The sequence below is a fragment of the Eriocheir sinensis genome, chromosome 8, assembly GCF_024679095.1.
Source record: "Eriocheir sinensis breed Jianghai 21 chromosome 8, ASM2467909v1, whole genome shotgun sequence".
In the NCBI taxonomy this organism is placed as follows: Eukaryota; Metazoa; Arthropoda; class Malacostraca; order Decapoda; family Varunidae; genus Eriocheir; species Eriocheir sinensis.
Genome location: NC_066516.1, coordinates 16,617,939 through 16,633,863, shown reverse-complemented (window position 1 = coordinate 16,633,863; position 15,925 = coordinate 16,617,939). Strand labels below are relative to the sequence as shown.

Here is a 15,925-nt window from a genome sequence, read left to right as displayed (position 1 = left end):
CATCACATCATGGAGGGTTGTTGCATCTATCCTTCTTAAGGATTTCTATATGAGAACAGGTATATGTAGCAATGAAGGGTATATTAATAATTGTCTCTACTCTAAATAAGAATAACGAGAGGATTTTTAAGTTTTCAGATATCACCTTTAGAAACATGAGCTGGCAGTTGGTAGCAGAGAGACTTCCCTCCTCCTGTAGGCATAATGAGGATACAGTCAACCCCAGACATAGTAGCATTCATGGTGGGCAGCTGGTGAGCTCGTAGCTTAGGTATTTTGAAAAGGCTCTTCTGTATCTTCTCCAGCTCCTTGGACCATGGGAAATCTGTGCACAATATAGCATAAGTTAGAATGTTAAAACACGCACATGAATATGCATGTGCTTGCATGTACACACACACACACACACACACTTGAACAGAGAAATAAGAATGGTGGTGAGGGACGAAAGGTCAGAGTGTAGAACAGCGACGAGTGTAGTGCTACAGGGCTATAATGATAAAAATATACAATATGTATATACAGGAAGAATAATTTCCACATGATACATGAATGGAGTAAGCTGAGGGAGATGGAATTCAACACAAAGAAATACCATTCAATGAGAATGGGAAAGAGTAAGAGCAGACCCATGACAATATATAAGATGGTTGAGATAAATATAGATGCAGTAAACAACGGAAGGACCTTGGAGTGATTGTTCAAGATACATTGACCCCTGATAAGCACATAAATGTAATATTTAGAGACATAATTTGCTGCAAAAAAATTAGATTGGCATTTTATTATATGGATAAGGATATGATGAAAAAATCATAACAGAAATAATGAGACCAAGATTGGAATATGCTGCATTGGTTTGGTCCCCCCACAGGAAAAAAGATATAAGGAAGCTGGAAAGGATACAGAAGATATCGACCAAAATGATCCAGAGTTGTCTACTCTGCTACATGAGAACAGATTGGAGGAAATGGAATTGAGGATGCTTGAGGAGAGGAGACAAAGAGGAGACATAATAGCTTTGTATAAATTTACTAGTGGATTGGACAAATTGGGGGCTGAGAGGACACAGTAAGAAGCTGAAAAGGGAACATGATTGAAAGATAAAAAGAAGTATGGTGGATGAGTGGAATGGTCTTAAGGAGGAGATTGTGGAGGTGGGTAGTGTCCATCAAATGAAGGAGAGGTTGGACAAATATAGACAAAGAGACAAGACGAATAGTAGTAGAAATGTGGAAGATGAGAAGAGTTTGGTGAAGTGATCCAGGCTCTGGGTGAGGTCAAAAAGAGGGATGAAGAGGCAAGAAGAGACGAAGAGATAAAGAAAATGGTGGAGAACTTGAGAGAAGAAATAATTAAATTGACTAAGGAACAGCTAGAAAGCCAAAAAGAAGATGGAAAAACTAAAAAAAGACCATGAGATACAAATTATGAAAATGGAAAGAGAGAGGAGTGTAATGGAGATAAATGAAGAAATGGAGAATAAGATGGAAGAAATGATAAAAAGAGAGGTAGCAGAGAACATAGGAAATGAGCAGCAGAATGTGGGTGTAAAGGTAGAGGAAAAAATTAAGCATGTGGTCAATGATGAATTGAAGGAGTGGGAGAATGAAGAACGAAAAACTGATTAAGTGGTGGATAGGAGGTGAAAAGAGGGAGTAAGGGTGTTGATAGAAGTAGGGGAAAGAAAGGGAGAAGGGAAGAAAGGTTCAAAGATTGCATACACAAACATAGATGGTCTTGTATCAAAGAAAATTGAACTAACTGATTATTTAAGGGAGAGTGATCACGATATTATATGTATAGTTGAAACGAAACTTGTAAAAGAACTGGAACTTGTGCTGGAGGGAAAGACCAAGTACAACATTTGGAGAAAAAATAGGAAAGAAGGAAAGGGAGGACGAGTGATGATAATGACAAAACAAAACTTGAAAATGACTGAAGTGAGATATGGAAATGACAGTGCAGAGGTGATGGCTGTGCAGGTACTGGTAAAAGGTGGAGAGAAGAATAACATAATAACAGCCTATGTCCCCCCTAAAACCAAAAGTTGGAATGAAGTAAGATATAACGTTATGCTGGAAGATACAACATAGGCACTGACAGACGAAATAAAAAATAATGAAAAAATAATATTAACAGGAGATTTCAATTGCAAAGAGGTGAAATGGGAAGATTATGCAATGGAGGGTGGTGAAAATACTTTGGGAAGTAAACTATTGAAGCTGGTAACAGATAACCTGATGACGCAGTGGGTGCAAGGATAGACAAGGCTGAGAGGGGATGACGAACCATCAAGACTTGACCTAATTTTCACAAAAAATGTGGAGTTAGATAAAGGAGTCAGTCATGAGTGCCCCTTAGGAAAGAGCGACCATGAACTTTTGGAGATGAAAACTTTGGAAGGATATGAATATCGAGATGAGGCTTATAAGGAAAAAAAGGAAAAACTACGCTAAGACAGATTACGTTGGACTCAAGACTTTCTTCGGTGGGGTAGACTGGACTGATATGAAGAGGAGTACTAATATTCAAGAGAAATATGACTTTTTTATGAATATTTACAACAGAGGAATGGAGATCTATGTTCCATACTACACAGTAAAAACTAAAGGAGAGAAAACATGGTATGGATGGAGGTGTGAAACAGCAAGAAGAAATAGAAATAAGGCATGGAGGAATTTAAAGAAAAGACCAAATGACAACAACAGGGACAAACATAAAAAAGCAAGAAATGAGTATGTGAAAATAAGGAGAGAGGAGGAAGCTAAATATGAAAGAAGAATAGTTTTTAAATATAAAGAAGAACCAAAAATGTTTTATAAATTCGTAAACGGAAAGTTAAAAAGAAATGAAGGAGTGGAAAGGCTAAAAGAAAAAAATGTATTCTACGAAAAGGACAAAGAAATTGCAAAAATATTAAATAAATTTTTTATGATGTATTTACGAAAGAAACCGACTTTGACTGGGGTCTCGAAAATTGCAATGAAGGGAAACTAAATCATGTAAAGGTTGAGAAAGGGGAACTGATACAGCTGATGAAAACCTTAGATGGAAGGAAGGCTATGAAACTGGATGAAATCTCGGGACAAGTGCTAAAAGTGTAGAAATGAATTATTGGAGCCACTTTATGACATAATAACACACTATAAATACAGGAAAAATGCCCTTAGAATGGAAGAGAGTCAACATTATACCAGTTTATAAAAGTGGAGATAAAACTGAACCACTAAATTATTGACCAGTCTCTTTGACAAGTGTAATGTGCAAGATTTGTTAAAGTATAATAAAATACAATGGGTTGAACATTTAGAAAAGGAAAACATGATAAATAAGGGACAGTTTGGATTTAGAAAAGGGAAATTGTGTGTCATCAACTAACTATGTTTCTATTCAAGAGCAATAGACGTGGTGCAAGAGAGAGAAGGATGGGCTGATTGTGTATACCTCGATTTGAAAAGCTTTTGACAAGGTTCCGCACAAAAGATTAATCTGGAAACTACAGCAGTGGGAAGGAATGGGTGGAAAGGTTATCGAGTGGATGAAGGATTACTTAACAGGAAGAGAAATAAGGACGGTGATTAGAGAAGAGAAATCAAATTGGAGGAGAATAGAGAATGGAGTTCCTCAAGGCTCAGTTCTGGCACCAATAATGTTCATAATATATATAAATATGCCGAAGGGTATAAAAAGTTATATGAGCCTTTTTGCAGTCGCCTCACAAAAAGAAGGATATCAGAAAGTTGGAAAGGATACAGAGAATTGCAACTAAAATGGTCCCAGAACTCTTGAATATGAAGACAGATTGAAGGAGATGGACTTGACGGCACTGGAACAAAGAAGGGAGAGAGGAAATCTGATCACGCTGTACAAGCTGGTAAATAAGTTTGATGAGGTGGATAGAGATGATCTCTTCTCAACTGCGAGAACGCAGGGGCTGAGAGGACATGAAAAAAAACTTAATAAAGGAATCTGTTTGAGTGACTTGAAAAAGTATAGTTTTCCACATAAAGTGTTAACACATGGAACAGCTAGGGGGAAGAGGTAGTGGAAGCAAGCAGTGTTCAACAAATGAAGGAAAGGCTGGATGAATGTAGATATGGAGATGGGACTATAGAGCTTAGCTCAGGTCCGGCAGACTACATATAGGTAAATACACACACACACCTAGATAAAATAAGTTCAAAAGGGATAAAGTATGATACAATAAATGTGAGGAGTGAGGATTGAATGAAATAAGAAATGGGATAAGGTAAGTATAAAGTAAAGTGATTAAAGTGATAGTAGATTGCATATTGCTGGAAATAATACGAGGGTGAAAAAGAAAGGAATAAAATAATAAATAACAGTTTCAACACAGCATTTACAGAACAGCCAACATTTGAAGGGCTGGAATTTGAAGCAGAATTGGGACATAGGTAAGTTATACACTTACAAAACAAAAGGTGCTGATGCTGATGGAAGAAGTTAATGTCCATGGAACTCGGTAAAGTTTCCATGAGGGTGAAAATGTCTGAGATATTGAATGATTGAGATGGAATACAATATTTTATTCTTATCTATAAAATTCATACGTATTCATATGTAATTCATATGTATTTATTAAACTATTTTCTCCAGAAGCTCATTGCTGGTATAAATGGAATCAGTTATTAAATATCTTCCACAAAATTTAGCCTGTCTGTCAATTGATACTGTCTCACACTCAAAAAAAGAAACTATTCATAACATCACCTTCCCTATCCCAGTTCTTCTGAGCAAGGTGAGCAGATTTATCTTGTTGAATGGCATCCTTGAGTTTGTCTCTTTTGGAAATGAGCTGCTGCTTGCGACCTTGAAGAGCCTGGATCTCCTGTGTCACCTTCTTAATCTCCAACTCCACTTTCTTCAGGTTAGTGACAGGATCTGGGTGAGAGAAACCAATTAATAAAGTGGCAAAATTGGTGTGCCAGCCTTCTGATAATGAGAACTGGAACATAAGGCAAAGTAAAGTTAGGGGTGTATGTCAAACTGCACGTAACCTCAAAGCTCATCTCTAACTTATTAACCCTTGAACCTGTGGTGAGTAAGAACTAGGTATTCCTTAGCACAAAATTTGAGATGTACTTTCTAGTTCCAGAGGTTCTGCCCCAAGAGCTATCTGTGCCTGAAATTCTCTGCCATTTAAAGGTGAAATATGCAATGCAGAAAATCTTAATGCATTCAAGTTTAAAATGCATTTCTTTTTACTGCTGAAGTAACATCATCATATTCAATCCATAGTCTGAATTGCTCTCTTATAATAATTTAAATCCAATTGTATATACATAATTTTCTTTCTTAAATTAGTTTTCTATGACTGATATAAGTGTGTGTGTGTGTGTGTGTGTGTGTGTGTGTGTGTGTGTATGTGTGTGTGTGAAATTCAACACAGCCTGATCACAAGTTGGACCCGCAATCGCCAGTGAGTACCCTCCCGTGTGTGTGTGTGTGTGTATTTACCTAGTTGTAGTTTTACAGGGCCTGGGCTTACGCTTGTGTGGTCCCGTCTCCGTATCTGTATTTGTCCAACTTCTCCTTAAAGCTTTGCACACTCTTCGCCGTTACTACATCCTCACTTAGTCTGTTCCAAACCTCTATATTTCTTTGCAGGAAGCTCTATTTCTTTATGTTTCTCAAGCATCTTCCTTTCCTCAATTTTTTACTGTGTCCTCTTGTGTTCCTAGTGTTTATTCCTTCTTTTAGTAGTAGCTCCTCAGTATCTACTTCTTCCATCTTACTCAATAATTTATAAATTTGTATTATGTCTCCCCTTTCTCTTCTTTGTTCTAGTGTTGGTAGGTCCATTTCCTTTAATCTTTCTTCATATGTCAATCCCTCCAGCTCTGGAACCATTTTTGTTGCCATCCTTTGTATTCTTTCTAGTTTTTTATGCATTTCTTCTAATGGTGTGTGTGTGTGTGTGTGTGTCATTCAACACAGCCTGATCACGAGCTGGACTCGCCATCGCCAGCAAGTATCCTCCTGACAAGAGCAAGGCTCATTATAATCGATCTCTGGGAACTGCTGAGACCTCACCCCCCACTCCCCATCCCCCTGCTCAAGGAGGGAGAGTAACCACTCCTTGTCAGCAGAAACCCCCCAGCCTGAGTGGGGTTTGAGCCTGTGCCTGCCTGGCCATGAAGCCTGGCAGAATAGAGCTTTAACCAACTGAGCTATCAGAGCAGTATATGTGTGCATAGGTATGTGCATGCAAGCATTTGTGTGTGTGTATGTGTGTACCTAGTTGTATTTACCTAGTTGTGACATACGGGAAAAGAGCCACGCTCGCGCTGTCCCGTCTCCATATCCACTCTTATCCAATTTTTCCTTAAAATCATGAATGTTTCCTGCACAAACCACCTCCTCCTCCAGTCTATTCCATAGGTCAGTGCTTCCATTTGGGAAGCTAAACTTTTTAACATCTCTCCTACACGTGGTCACCCTCAAACTCTTTCCATGTCCTCGCGTTTCTCTCTCGTTCCACACACACAGGTCCTCTCTGTCCAAATGCTCCACTCTGCTCGCGACCCTGTACACCGCTATCAGGTCTCCTCTTTCTCTTCTTCTCTCTAGGGTTGAGAGCCCCATGCTATTGAGTCTCTCCTCATAAGTCTGATCTCTAAGTTCTGGTACAATCTTAGCTGCCACTCTCTGCACTCTTTCCAGCTTCCTTATGTTCTTCTTTTCGTGAGGAGACCAGACCACTGCTGCATACTCCAACCTTGGCCTTATCATTGTAACTATTATTTTCTTCATCATCTCCTCTTCTAAGTACACAAATGCCGTCCTTATGTTCCTCAGCAAATTCAGAGTTTGTCCCGTTACCATGTCGATGTGTTTGTCCAGTGACATGTTCTCTGAGACAGTCACTCCCAAATCTTTTTCCTCCACTCCTCTGCATATTACCTCACTTCCGATCTCATCATATTCACATCTACTACTCCTACCAAACTCCATTTTTTTTTACATTTCCCAAGGTTGAACTCCATCTGCCATGTACCACTCCACTAACATATTCTATCCAGGTCCCTCTGCAATGCCTCACAGTCCTTCACATTATTTACTCGTCTCAATAGCTTTGCATCATATGCAAACAAACTCACATAGCTGGACATTCCCTCCTCCATATCATTTATATAAACAGCAAACATTACTGGTGCCAACACCGAACCTTGCGGGACTCCACTAATCACAGGGCACCAGTTGCAAACCCTGTCCCTGATTATCGTCCTCATTTCTCCATTAGTTAGGAGGTCATCCAGCCACTTAATCAGTCCATCACCCACTCCACCCTATTTTTAATTTTCCAAATTAGTCTTCTGTGCGGTACTTTGTCGAATGTCTTTTTCAAATTCAGGTACTCTCCATCCGCCCAGCCTTTTCTCTCTTGTATTAAATCTGTAACCCTTGAGCAATAACACAAGTTGGTGACGCAAGATCTCTCTCTCCTGAATCCAAACTGGCAATCCGAGATAATTTTCTCACTTTCTAAGAAATCCGACCACCTGTTTTTAACCATCCTCTCGCATATCTTCGCAACCACACTAGTGAGTGATACCGGTCTGTAGTTTAATGGATCCTCTCTCTTGCCTCCCTTAAAAATTGGTACTATGTTTGCTCTCTTCCAATCTTGTGGTACCGTTCCTTCACTCAGGGAGGTGCTCATTATAGAGTGCAGTTTCTCTGCAAGTTGCTCACTACATTCTTTCAAGATCCACCCTGATACTCCATCCGGCCCCGTCGCCTTTCTTACATCCAGCTTGTTCAAACTTTCCTTGACCTCCTGCACCGTTAACTGCATAACCCTTCCTCTTCCATGTGTGTGTGTGTGTGTGTGTGTGTGTGTGTGTGTGTGTGTGTGTACTATATATATATATATATATATATATATATATATATATATATATATATATATATATATATATATATATATATATATATATATATATATATATATATATATATATATATATATATATATATATATATATATATATATATATATATATATATATATATATATATATATATATATATATATATATATATATATATATATATATATATATATATATATATATATATATATATATATCAAAATGCAATAAATGTTACCAAATTTAAAAAATTAAACTTACCCTGAGATTCGCATGTCTTTACTTCAAGAACTTCACACTCATCCATTGCAGCTGCAAAGGAGGACTGCACCAAACTCCTGTATTAAGTAACCTGTTGAAAGAAAATTTATGAAGTGACATACAAAACTTTAAACTAAATTTGTATTGAAAATTGGTAACAAACACAATAAATGACAATGATAATGTAACCACCTGCATGGAAAATAGCCTAGAAATTATGGAAAATTTATCTTTACTGGACATAAAACCACATTCTAAATACATGCATCCTCAATCTCCATAGTCGTGGACAAGGTGAGAGACTAAGAATTAAACCGCACCATAAAATGCTAGCTTCACATACAAGGCGTCTAGAGCTCAAGGTGCGAACACGCCAACATGGAGGATTTTGAGGTTTTGCCGGTTTACGCTAGATGGAAGCATTGTGCAACTCTCTGTGAACGTGAAAATGGAAAATCAGTTTCTATGGCCCAGTAGAAGGGTGGTGAGGGCAGCGTGTTTTTGGCTGTCTGCAGAGTGTATGAAGTCGGCTGTATCAGGGCTCTAAGGGCGAAGAGGACTAGTAAAACTCATAAAACACCTAAATATGGAAATTTTTATTTTAAATTTAAACTGGCTGTAAGTTACATCATGTTCTTTTAATTTGCCGAGTTTGGATTAAATCGGATAATAAACATGCATTAGTAAAAAACACCCTTATGTGTTTGTTTGTGTTTTTAATAATTAACACAATTTCACACAAACACTGATTCCACTGAATTTGTCTAGCTGAAAACTTTCTACTGATGTATGGTGATATTGCTATATGTGTTTTTCATTATGCCTTTGCTATGCTTGACTTTGAAGGCCTGTAGCTTAAAACTAGGTAACTGGCTTGTTCGCCCCTTGAACACTAAACGCCTCATTGTGAAGTCAACATAAGACCCTCTAAAGCCAAATATTTGAACTCTGAAATCCCTAATGTTTAATAACGCATACCACATTACCTCTGAATTTATTACATAAGGTTCACTGACCTTACTGGGTATACACCATGATGACCTAGCCTCAGCAGCAACCTGTAGTGACATTACAATAGTAGGCTACAACAAAAGAGCATAGCTATATGATATTCAGCACTATAGCTATAGCTGTTCCTGCATGCATTCTACACATATCCTCTCCCACTTGTAAATGCAAAGTTACTATTTCTTACTGATGTCCAGTATTAATGACACCATCCCATAAGGCCACCATTACATCCTCATCATCATCATTTCATTGACGCCTGCTCCTAAGAGCTCCCACCAGGGGATGGCCACAGCTGAAGAGCTTCCAACTTTCTCTATCCAGACACTCTCTCCTTGCCTGCTCAAAGTTTCTCAAAGATCTTTCCCCCCTCTCCCCAACGTACTCTTGCACCCTATCCCTCCATTTCACTGGAGGTCGTCCTCTAGCATTCCCTCCCTCTATCTCACTCACATACACCCTTCTGGTCATCTTACTCTCCTCCATTCGCTCCATGTGGCCAAACCACTTTAAGGTCTGTCGCTTCACTTCTTCCACCACTCCACACTTCTTCCCTTCACCCCTGTGACACATTCCAAAATGCTCGTACACACTTTCATTACTCATTCCATCCATTCTACTCACACCACAAGCACTCCTCAAATAACTCATTTCCACTGCCTGCACTCTAGACCTCTGACTTTCATTCCAGGCCCACGTTTCACTTGCATATGTGAGGGTTGGTACTACTATTGTATTTCTCAAATCCCTCTTTACTTCCATGCTCACACTTCTGCCATTCATGATTCGTCCCAAAGACCCTACCACCCTTCTTCCTTGCAATGCCCTTTCTCTTATCTCTCCCTCCATACCACCATGCTTACACATAACTGATCCAAGGTACTTAAACTCATTGACCTCCTCCATTTCTTCACCATTCAAAATTATTTTGCATTCTTTTTCACATTCAATTCCCACTCTATATGGGTATACAAAATCTACACCCTCACTTCTACTTCGCTCACAAACCATCACTTTACTTTTGTTGACATTTACTTTCAGCTTTCTCCTATTACAGACACTATCAAAAACACTGACCAAATTTTGTAGGTCACTTTCATTTTCTGCAATGAGCACCGTGTCATCAGAAAACAGTATCAAATTTAGTATCCACTTCCTTCCCTCATCGAACAGTCTTACTCCAACTTCTCCAATTTTGCCCTTCATTACTCTAATGACACCATCCATATAAATATTGAATAACCATGGTGACGTGATGCACCCTTGTCTTAAACCCACTTTTATCTCGAAATGTTCACTTGTTTCTCCAGTAATTTTGACACAGGCAGATGCATCCTCATAGAAAGACTTTATTGCACTAAGCAGTTTTCCTCCCACACCATAAATCTTTCAAACATCCCACAATGCAATCCAATCGACTCTGTCATAAGCTTTTTCCAAATCCATGAAGGCAGCGTATAGTTTCTTTCCTTTTGCCATCATTTTTTCTACTACCATCCTAAAGGCAAATATCTGATCCACACATCCCCTTCCCTTCCTGAAGCCTCCTTGTTCTTTACTGATTTTCTCTTCTGTAAGTCTTTGCACCCTCTCTATTATGACTTTTCCATATATCTTTCCGGGTATACTCAGGAGACTTATACCTCTATAGCTCCCACATTCCCCTCTCCTGCCCTTCCCCTTGTAAACTTGGACAATGATGGCTTTCGTCCAGTCTGCTGGCACCCCCCCCCCCCCCCTCCCATGCTACTTCACGTATCTTGACCATCCATTTCACGACTTCATCTCCTCCACACTTCCAACATTTCTGCTGTGATTCCATCAATTCCTGCTGCCTTTCCATTTTTTAATCTTTTTACTGCCTGATTTACTTCTTCATATGTTATACTTCTTTCTTTATATACTCCTCCTCTACCTCTACTCAAAACTGCTGTTGTTACAGCTGCTGGACGTCCATCCTCAAAATTCATTAAGTTTTTGAAATATTCTCTCCATCTCTCTTTCACAGCTTCCCTGTCTTTCAGCATCTTTCCATTATCATCCATAACTTCATTTATTTTACTTGAGGAGATATTTTCTGCATTTCTTTCGTTTTTTACTTCTTTCCAATATGATTTCTTGTTCCCTTTATATCCTGATGTATGAATTTCCCTGAAAATGTAGGACTGAATCCCTTCATTTTAGCTAGACAGCATCAGTGCATTGTGGGCTTTTGCCCTACAAATTCCCTGTCTTATGGCTCTCCCGACTTCCAGGCATTTAAGATTTAAGGTTCATTGTAGTGGAGAAGAACGTGTCATTTCATTGCATCACTTGTCGATGTAGCATTATATGACGCACTGGTAAAACTAGAGAAGTAAAGCTATATATGAGATCTTGCTGAGAGAATTATTCTTGATAAGAATCTTTAACTTTGTCTGGCTCATGATGGTTTGATGTTTTTGTATTAATTTGGTAAATATTCCCTACAGAAGTCGCTATTTTTTAATTTTTTTTTTATAGTTTCCTGAACTCCCTTAACCTCCCCCCCCTCCCCAAGACTAGTGCTTTCAAAAAAAAAAAAAAACAAAAACAAACAAAAAAGCATATGCATAAAAACTTCCCGGAAATAAAAGGGTAAAATTCTAGTGTTTGCCCATACTCCCCCATCCCCCCCATACAAGCCTGGGGACCCGGTGGGAATGCGGGGTTTCGGGTGGGGGACACGAAATCCGTCGCATTCGCGTATTTTTTTAGTGTGTGTGTGTGTGGGGGGGGGATGAAAACTCCCTAGATCTAGGGAAATTCCCTAAATTTAGGGAAATTTTCCTCCCACCACCACTAAAATAAGCGTTTGCAATGAATTTAGTGTCTCCCATACAAAAACCACGCACTCAGTGGATCCCCAAGCTTGCTTTGGGAGAGAAGCGTTGTGAACCCACCAAATGATGCTCACCTCACCATCTGCTGTGGCACCGACAGCCATCTGTGCTCACATAAACCGCCTCCACCACACTCATGCCCTCTCTCTAGTAGGTTGTCACCTCATCTCAAGGTTTCTGTCCTCCAAGTAGAGTCCGTGGCACCAAACACAGTGTATCTTCATTGTTTATCACTGGCACAAGTAAAACCACCGGCTAGCCGGGATCCATCCAACACCGCGCCTTTAACACTACTGCGGCTTGTGCAGGAAGTGCAGGCTCTCGAACCTCTTGCCCGAGCTGTTCAAACACATGAATCCTTACTGACCGGATTTTGAATCTGCTTCACAGGCTCGTATTCCCAGTATACAAGGTGATTGTGGATATTGACTCCGCGCCTCCAGAATACGATAATACGCCTCCATATATCATAGTAAAAAAAAAAGTACTTAAAAGTAAAGAAGCCGAATTAATCCCCTTCCCCCAACGATCTTCGGGGACCTGTGTGAACTTGGGGTATTTTTGTGGGGGATCATATTTAAACTACTCCAACCGAACTTTACGACCTGCTAACGATGGGGCTTCGCCCCCCTCGACCCCCCTGCTATCCAAGGGGGGGCTGCGCCCCCTCCTGGACCCTCCCATCTTAAAGGTGCGTGTTCTAAAAAAAAAATAACCACGCGTGGTGGACCTGGTCTCACATGCGTGGGCTAATGGCTAACTAAGCGTACCATTGGTAATAGTATTAGGTAAAGGTGCGTGTTCTAAAAAAAAAAATAACCACGCGTGATGGACCTGGTCTCACATGCGTGGGCTAATGGCTAATTAAGCGTACCATCGCTAACCTAGCGTATTATCGGAAATAGTATTAGGTAAAGGTGCATGTTCCAAAAAAAAAAAAATAAATAAATAAAAAAATAACCACGCGCGGTGGACCTGGTCTCACCTAGCGTATCATTGCCAACCAGATCGTTGGCAACACTGCTCATATTGCAATGGCGTCGCCATGTAAACACATCGTCCGTATGTATAATATGCCCTTAAGTACAATATGGAGGCGTAATATCGTATTTTCGAGGTACGGAGTGATTTTCAATAATTGCCTTGCGTGGTTTCCGTACGTTGTAAAGAAAACCCGGAATGTATGAAATTTCCCTACATCTAAGTAATTGTAAGGAATTTCCCTACATCTAGGGTATTTTTCAACCCCTCATAACTCAAAAACTATGCATTTGCGATGCATTTCATGTTTACCACCGCATTCCCCGAAGTCTCAATGGCCCCCTAGCCAATTTTGGTTGCGAGGGGTGAGTATGGGCAAACACTAGAATAATACCAATAAAAGTTTCAATCTCACAATATGTAGAAATGAGGAAAAATAAGCACTTAGCCCTCAAAAGATAATGAGAAAGGAGGACTATGCCCCTGTTGAGCTGACATCTTGACTATCAACCACCATACTGAAAAAGGCCCATGGCAAAGCACATCACAAATAGTTATCCAAAATAGTTAAACAACTCTAATCAAACCTAATATCACCTCATACTGGGGTGAGCTTCACCCCCTCTCTACCCCTTTGTTTTAAAGTAACCAGACCTAACCATCTAACAGGGATGACTTTGCCTTGACCCCACATTTAACAATTTCTGTAGGAAATGGTTATAGAGAAACATGAAGAGTATGACAAGATATACGTATTAGAAAAGTCACTCTATAGTGCAATGGGTGAAAAACTAGATAAACACCAAGGTGTCAACTACCAGTTGGCGTTAGGTACAATTCTGGATAAATACCTGAGAATATGTAGATTATCAAGTCTACTCTGCCACTAGTGATAACAATGCCGCGGACACTCCCGCCCATCAACACGCCGCCCCGCGGTGCCCGGGGACTGGGGAGGTTTGTTGGTCGTCCTCCTTCATGTGCCAGTCCTAATTAACATAAAGAAACTGAATCTTTGAACATTCTGAGATAAACCGGTGAATACTTCTTCAATGTTTTAGGGGGCTGGTTAGGTCATGCGACCACGGCCTGCAATGCCTTGCTTCAGTTGCTTGTCAGCTCAGCTCAGCGACAACCTGAGCCACCTTCCATGTTTGGCTGTTTGCGCGGGCGACGACGAACCTAAATCATAAAAGACATTGTTACGACACACACACACACACACACACACACACACACACACACACACACACATATATATATATATATATATATATATATATATATATATATATATATATATATATATATATATATATATATATATATATATATATATATATATATATATATATATATATATATATATATATATATATATATATATTAACAGGCAGCTTATAAATGCCATAATAACAGAATCAAACCATTTTAAAAATAAATAAAGGTAAAGCTAAAATTGAGGTTAGGGTGCGTGTAGCCTCGGTGCTCATCCCCGTCGCACTGGCCCTTGTGTAGTGCCATGAGTGACCCGCCTGATGGCCGACTGTTTAACCCCTAAATGACGGGCTAGCTGGCGATTTTCTCCTCGTGAGCGTGTGACGCGTTGTTAAAATTTGGCAATATAGGTGTTCTTCATCAATGCCCTGTGTGGCAATTTGAGACCAAAACACAATAGTTCATAGTCCTTTTACTAGGGATGGGCAAGTACCGTTAGTACCGGTACCGGTACCGGTACCGGTACCCGAAGGAGTTTTTTCTTTTTCTTAATGACTTCTGGTGAAATTCCTAAATAAATTTCCTGTAAAGAAAACTCTCTCTCTCTCCTTCAACTTAATATCAACTAGGGTAGAAATGCAACGTTTAGGAGCCTTCTGATTAATGTAAAATCACTTAGGTTTAAGGACAGATCGACCACCTAGTCTGGACCATGAGGTCTGTGTGGTCTGATTTTCTATGTATATCTATGTAAATCTCTCTCTCTCTCTCTCTCTCTCTCTCTCTCTCTCTCTCTCTCTGAATGAAGTGAATATTTATTTTTTCGATAAAAAAATAGCATGTATAGTTATTATGGATGTACTCGATCATAGTCTAATAACAATAACAATATTTATTAGCAACCTAAAAAAAAAATCGGACATGAAGAATTATCAATAAATCCAATAAATAAATCCGAGCAACTGGTACCGGTACCGAGCAATCTGGTACCGGTACTGTACCGTTTAGGTGGTACCGTTAGTACCGGTACTGGTTCCGGTACCTGCCCACCCCTACCTTTTACCGTTTACCGTTGCTGAGGTTTCAGGCCCCGCCCGTCGCCATCGCACCGCTCCACTTGTACACCGCCAATCTTTCATTTGCATGATGAGATGAAAGAAACTATAAGTCACTCGGTAGCAGCAGGGCGGAGATATGATGTTAGAAAGTAACAAATCTTGGCGGGAAATCGGATGACGGGAATTCTAGGGGGTGGCTTTACCATCTCGTTGGTGGCGAGGCAAAATCTTTAATTGCCTGGATTCATTTCTTGTTTTGTTACATGCAGAGGTCATAGGAAACTAATAGTGGTGATATTCGGGCAAAATATTTGAGCCTGTAGACACAGGTTTGCCTTCCTCAGGTTATTCCAGAATCCAGCAGGTATCCATGCTTGGACCGGGATTCGAACCCTAGCCCACGGATTCGTTGTTGGGCATACTATAACCACTTCACCATGGAGGCGAATATAATAGATCCATATTACTAGATGGTCATCAAGTATTTACTTGTGTTATATTGGTGGCCTCAGCCCTGAGCTGCTGGATAGACTTTTTATCCCCTTCGATCCAGGCCTGCCGCTCTCTCTCTCTCTCTCTCTCTTGTCATATGTCAATCTATGCATCCATCTGTTCTATCCATTTAGGTAGATAGGTCAAT

General features: G+C 39.8%; 1 protein-coding gene across 2 annotated transcripts in view; it reads right to left on the bottom strand.

The window, feature by feature from the left end:
• Positions 1–14,185, bottom strand: part of LOC126995608 (ATP-dependent DNA helicase Q1-like) — a 38,302-nt gene extending 24,117 nt beyond the window's left edge. For both annotated transcript variants that reach the window (XR_007750504.1, XM_050855311.1), the window contains exons 1-4: positions 13,861–14,185; positions 8,160–8,250; positions 4,735–4,905; positions 146–325 (exon numbers count right to left, since the gene is read on the bottom strand). Coding sequence is in view for 1 of the 2 variants with exons in the window: in XM_050855311.1 (XP_050711268.1) it covers positions 146–325; positions 4,735–4,905; positions 8,160–8,205 (397 nt within the window). In the remaining variant the exon portion in view is untranslated. The remainder of the gene's footprint in view (positions 1–145; positions 326–4,734; positions 4,906–8,159; positions 8,251–13,860) is intronic.
• Positions 14,186–15,925: the final 1,740 nt, after the last annotated feature.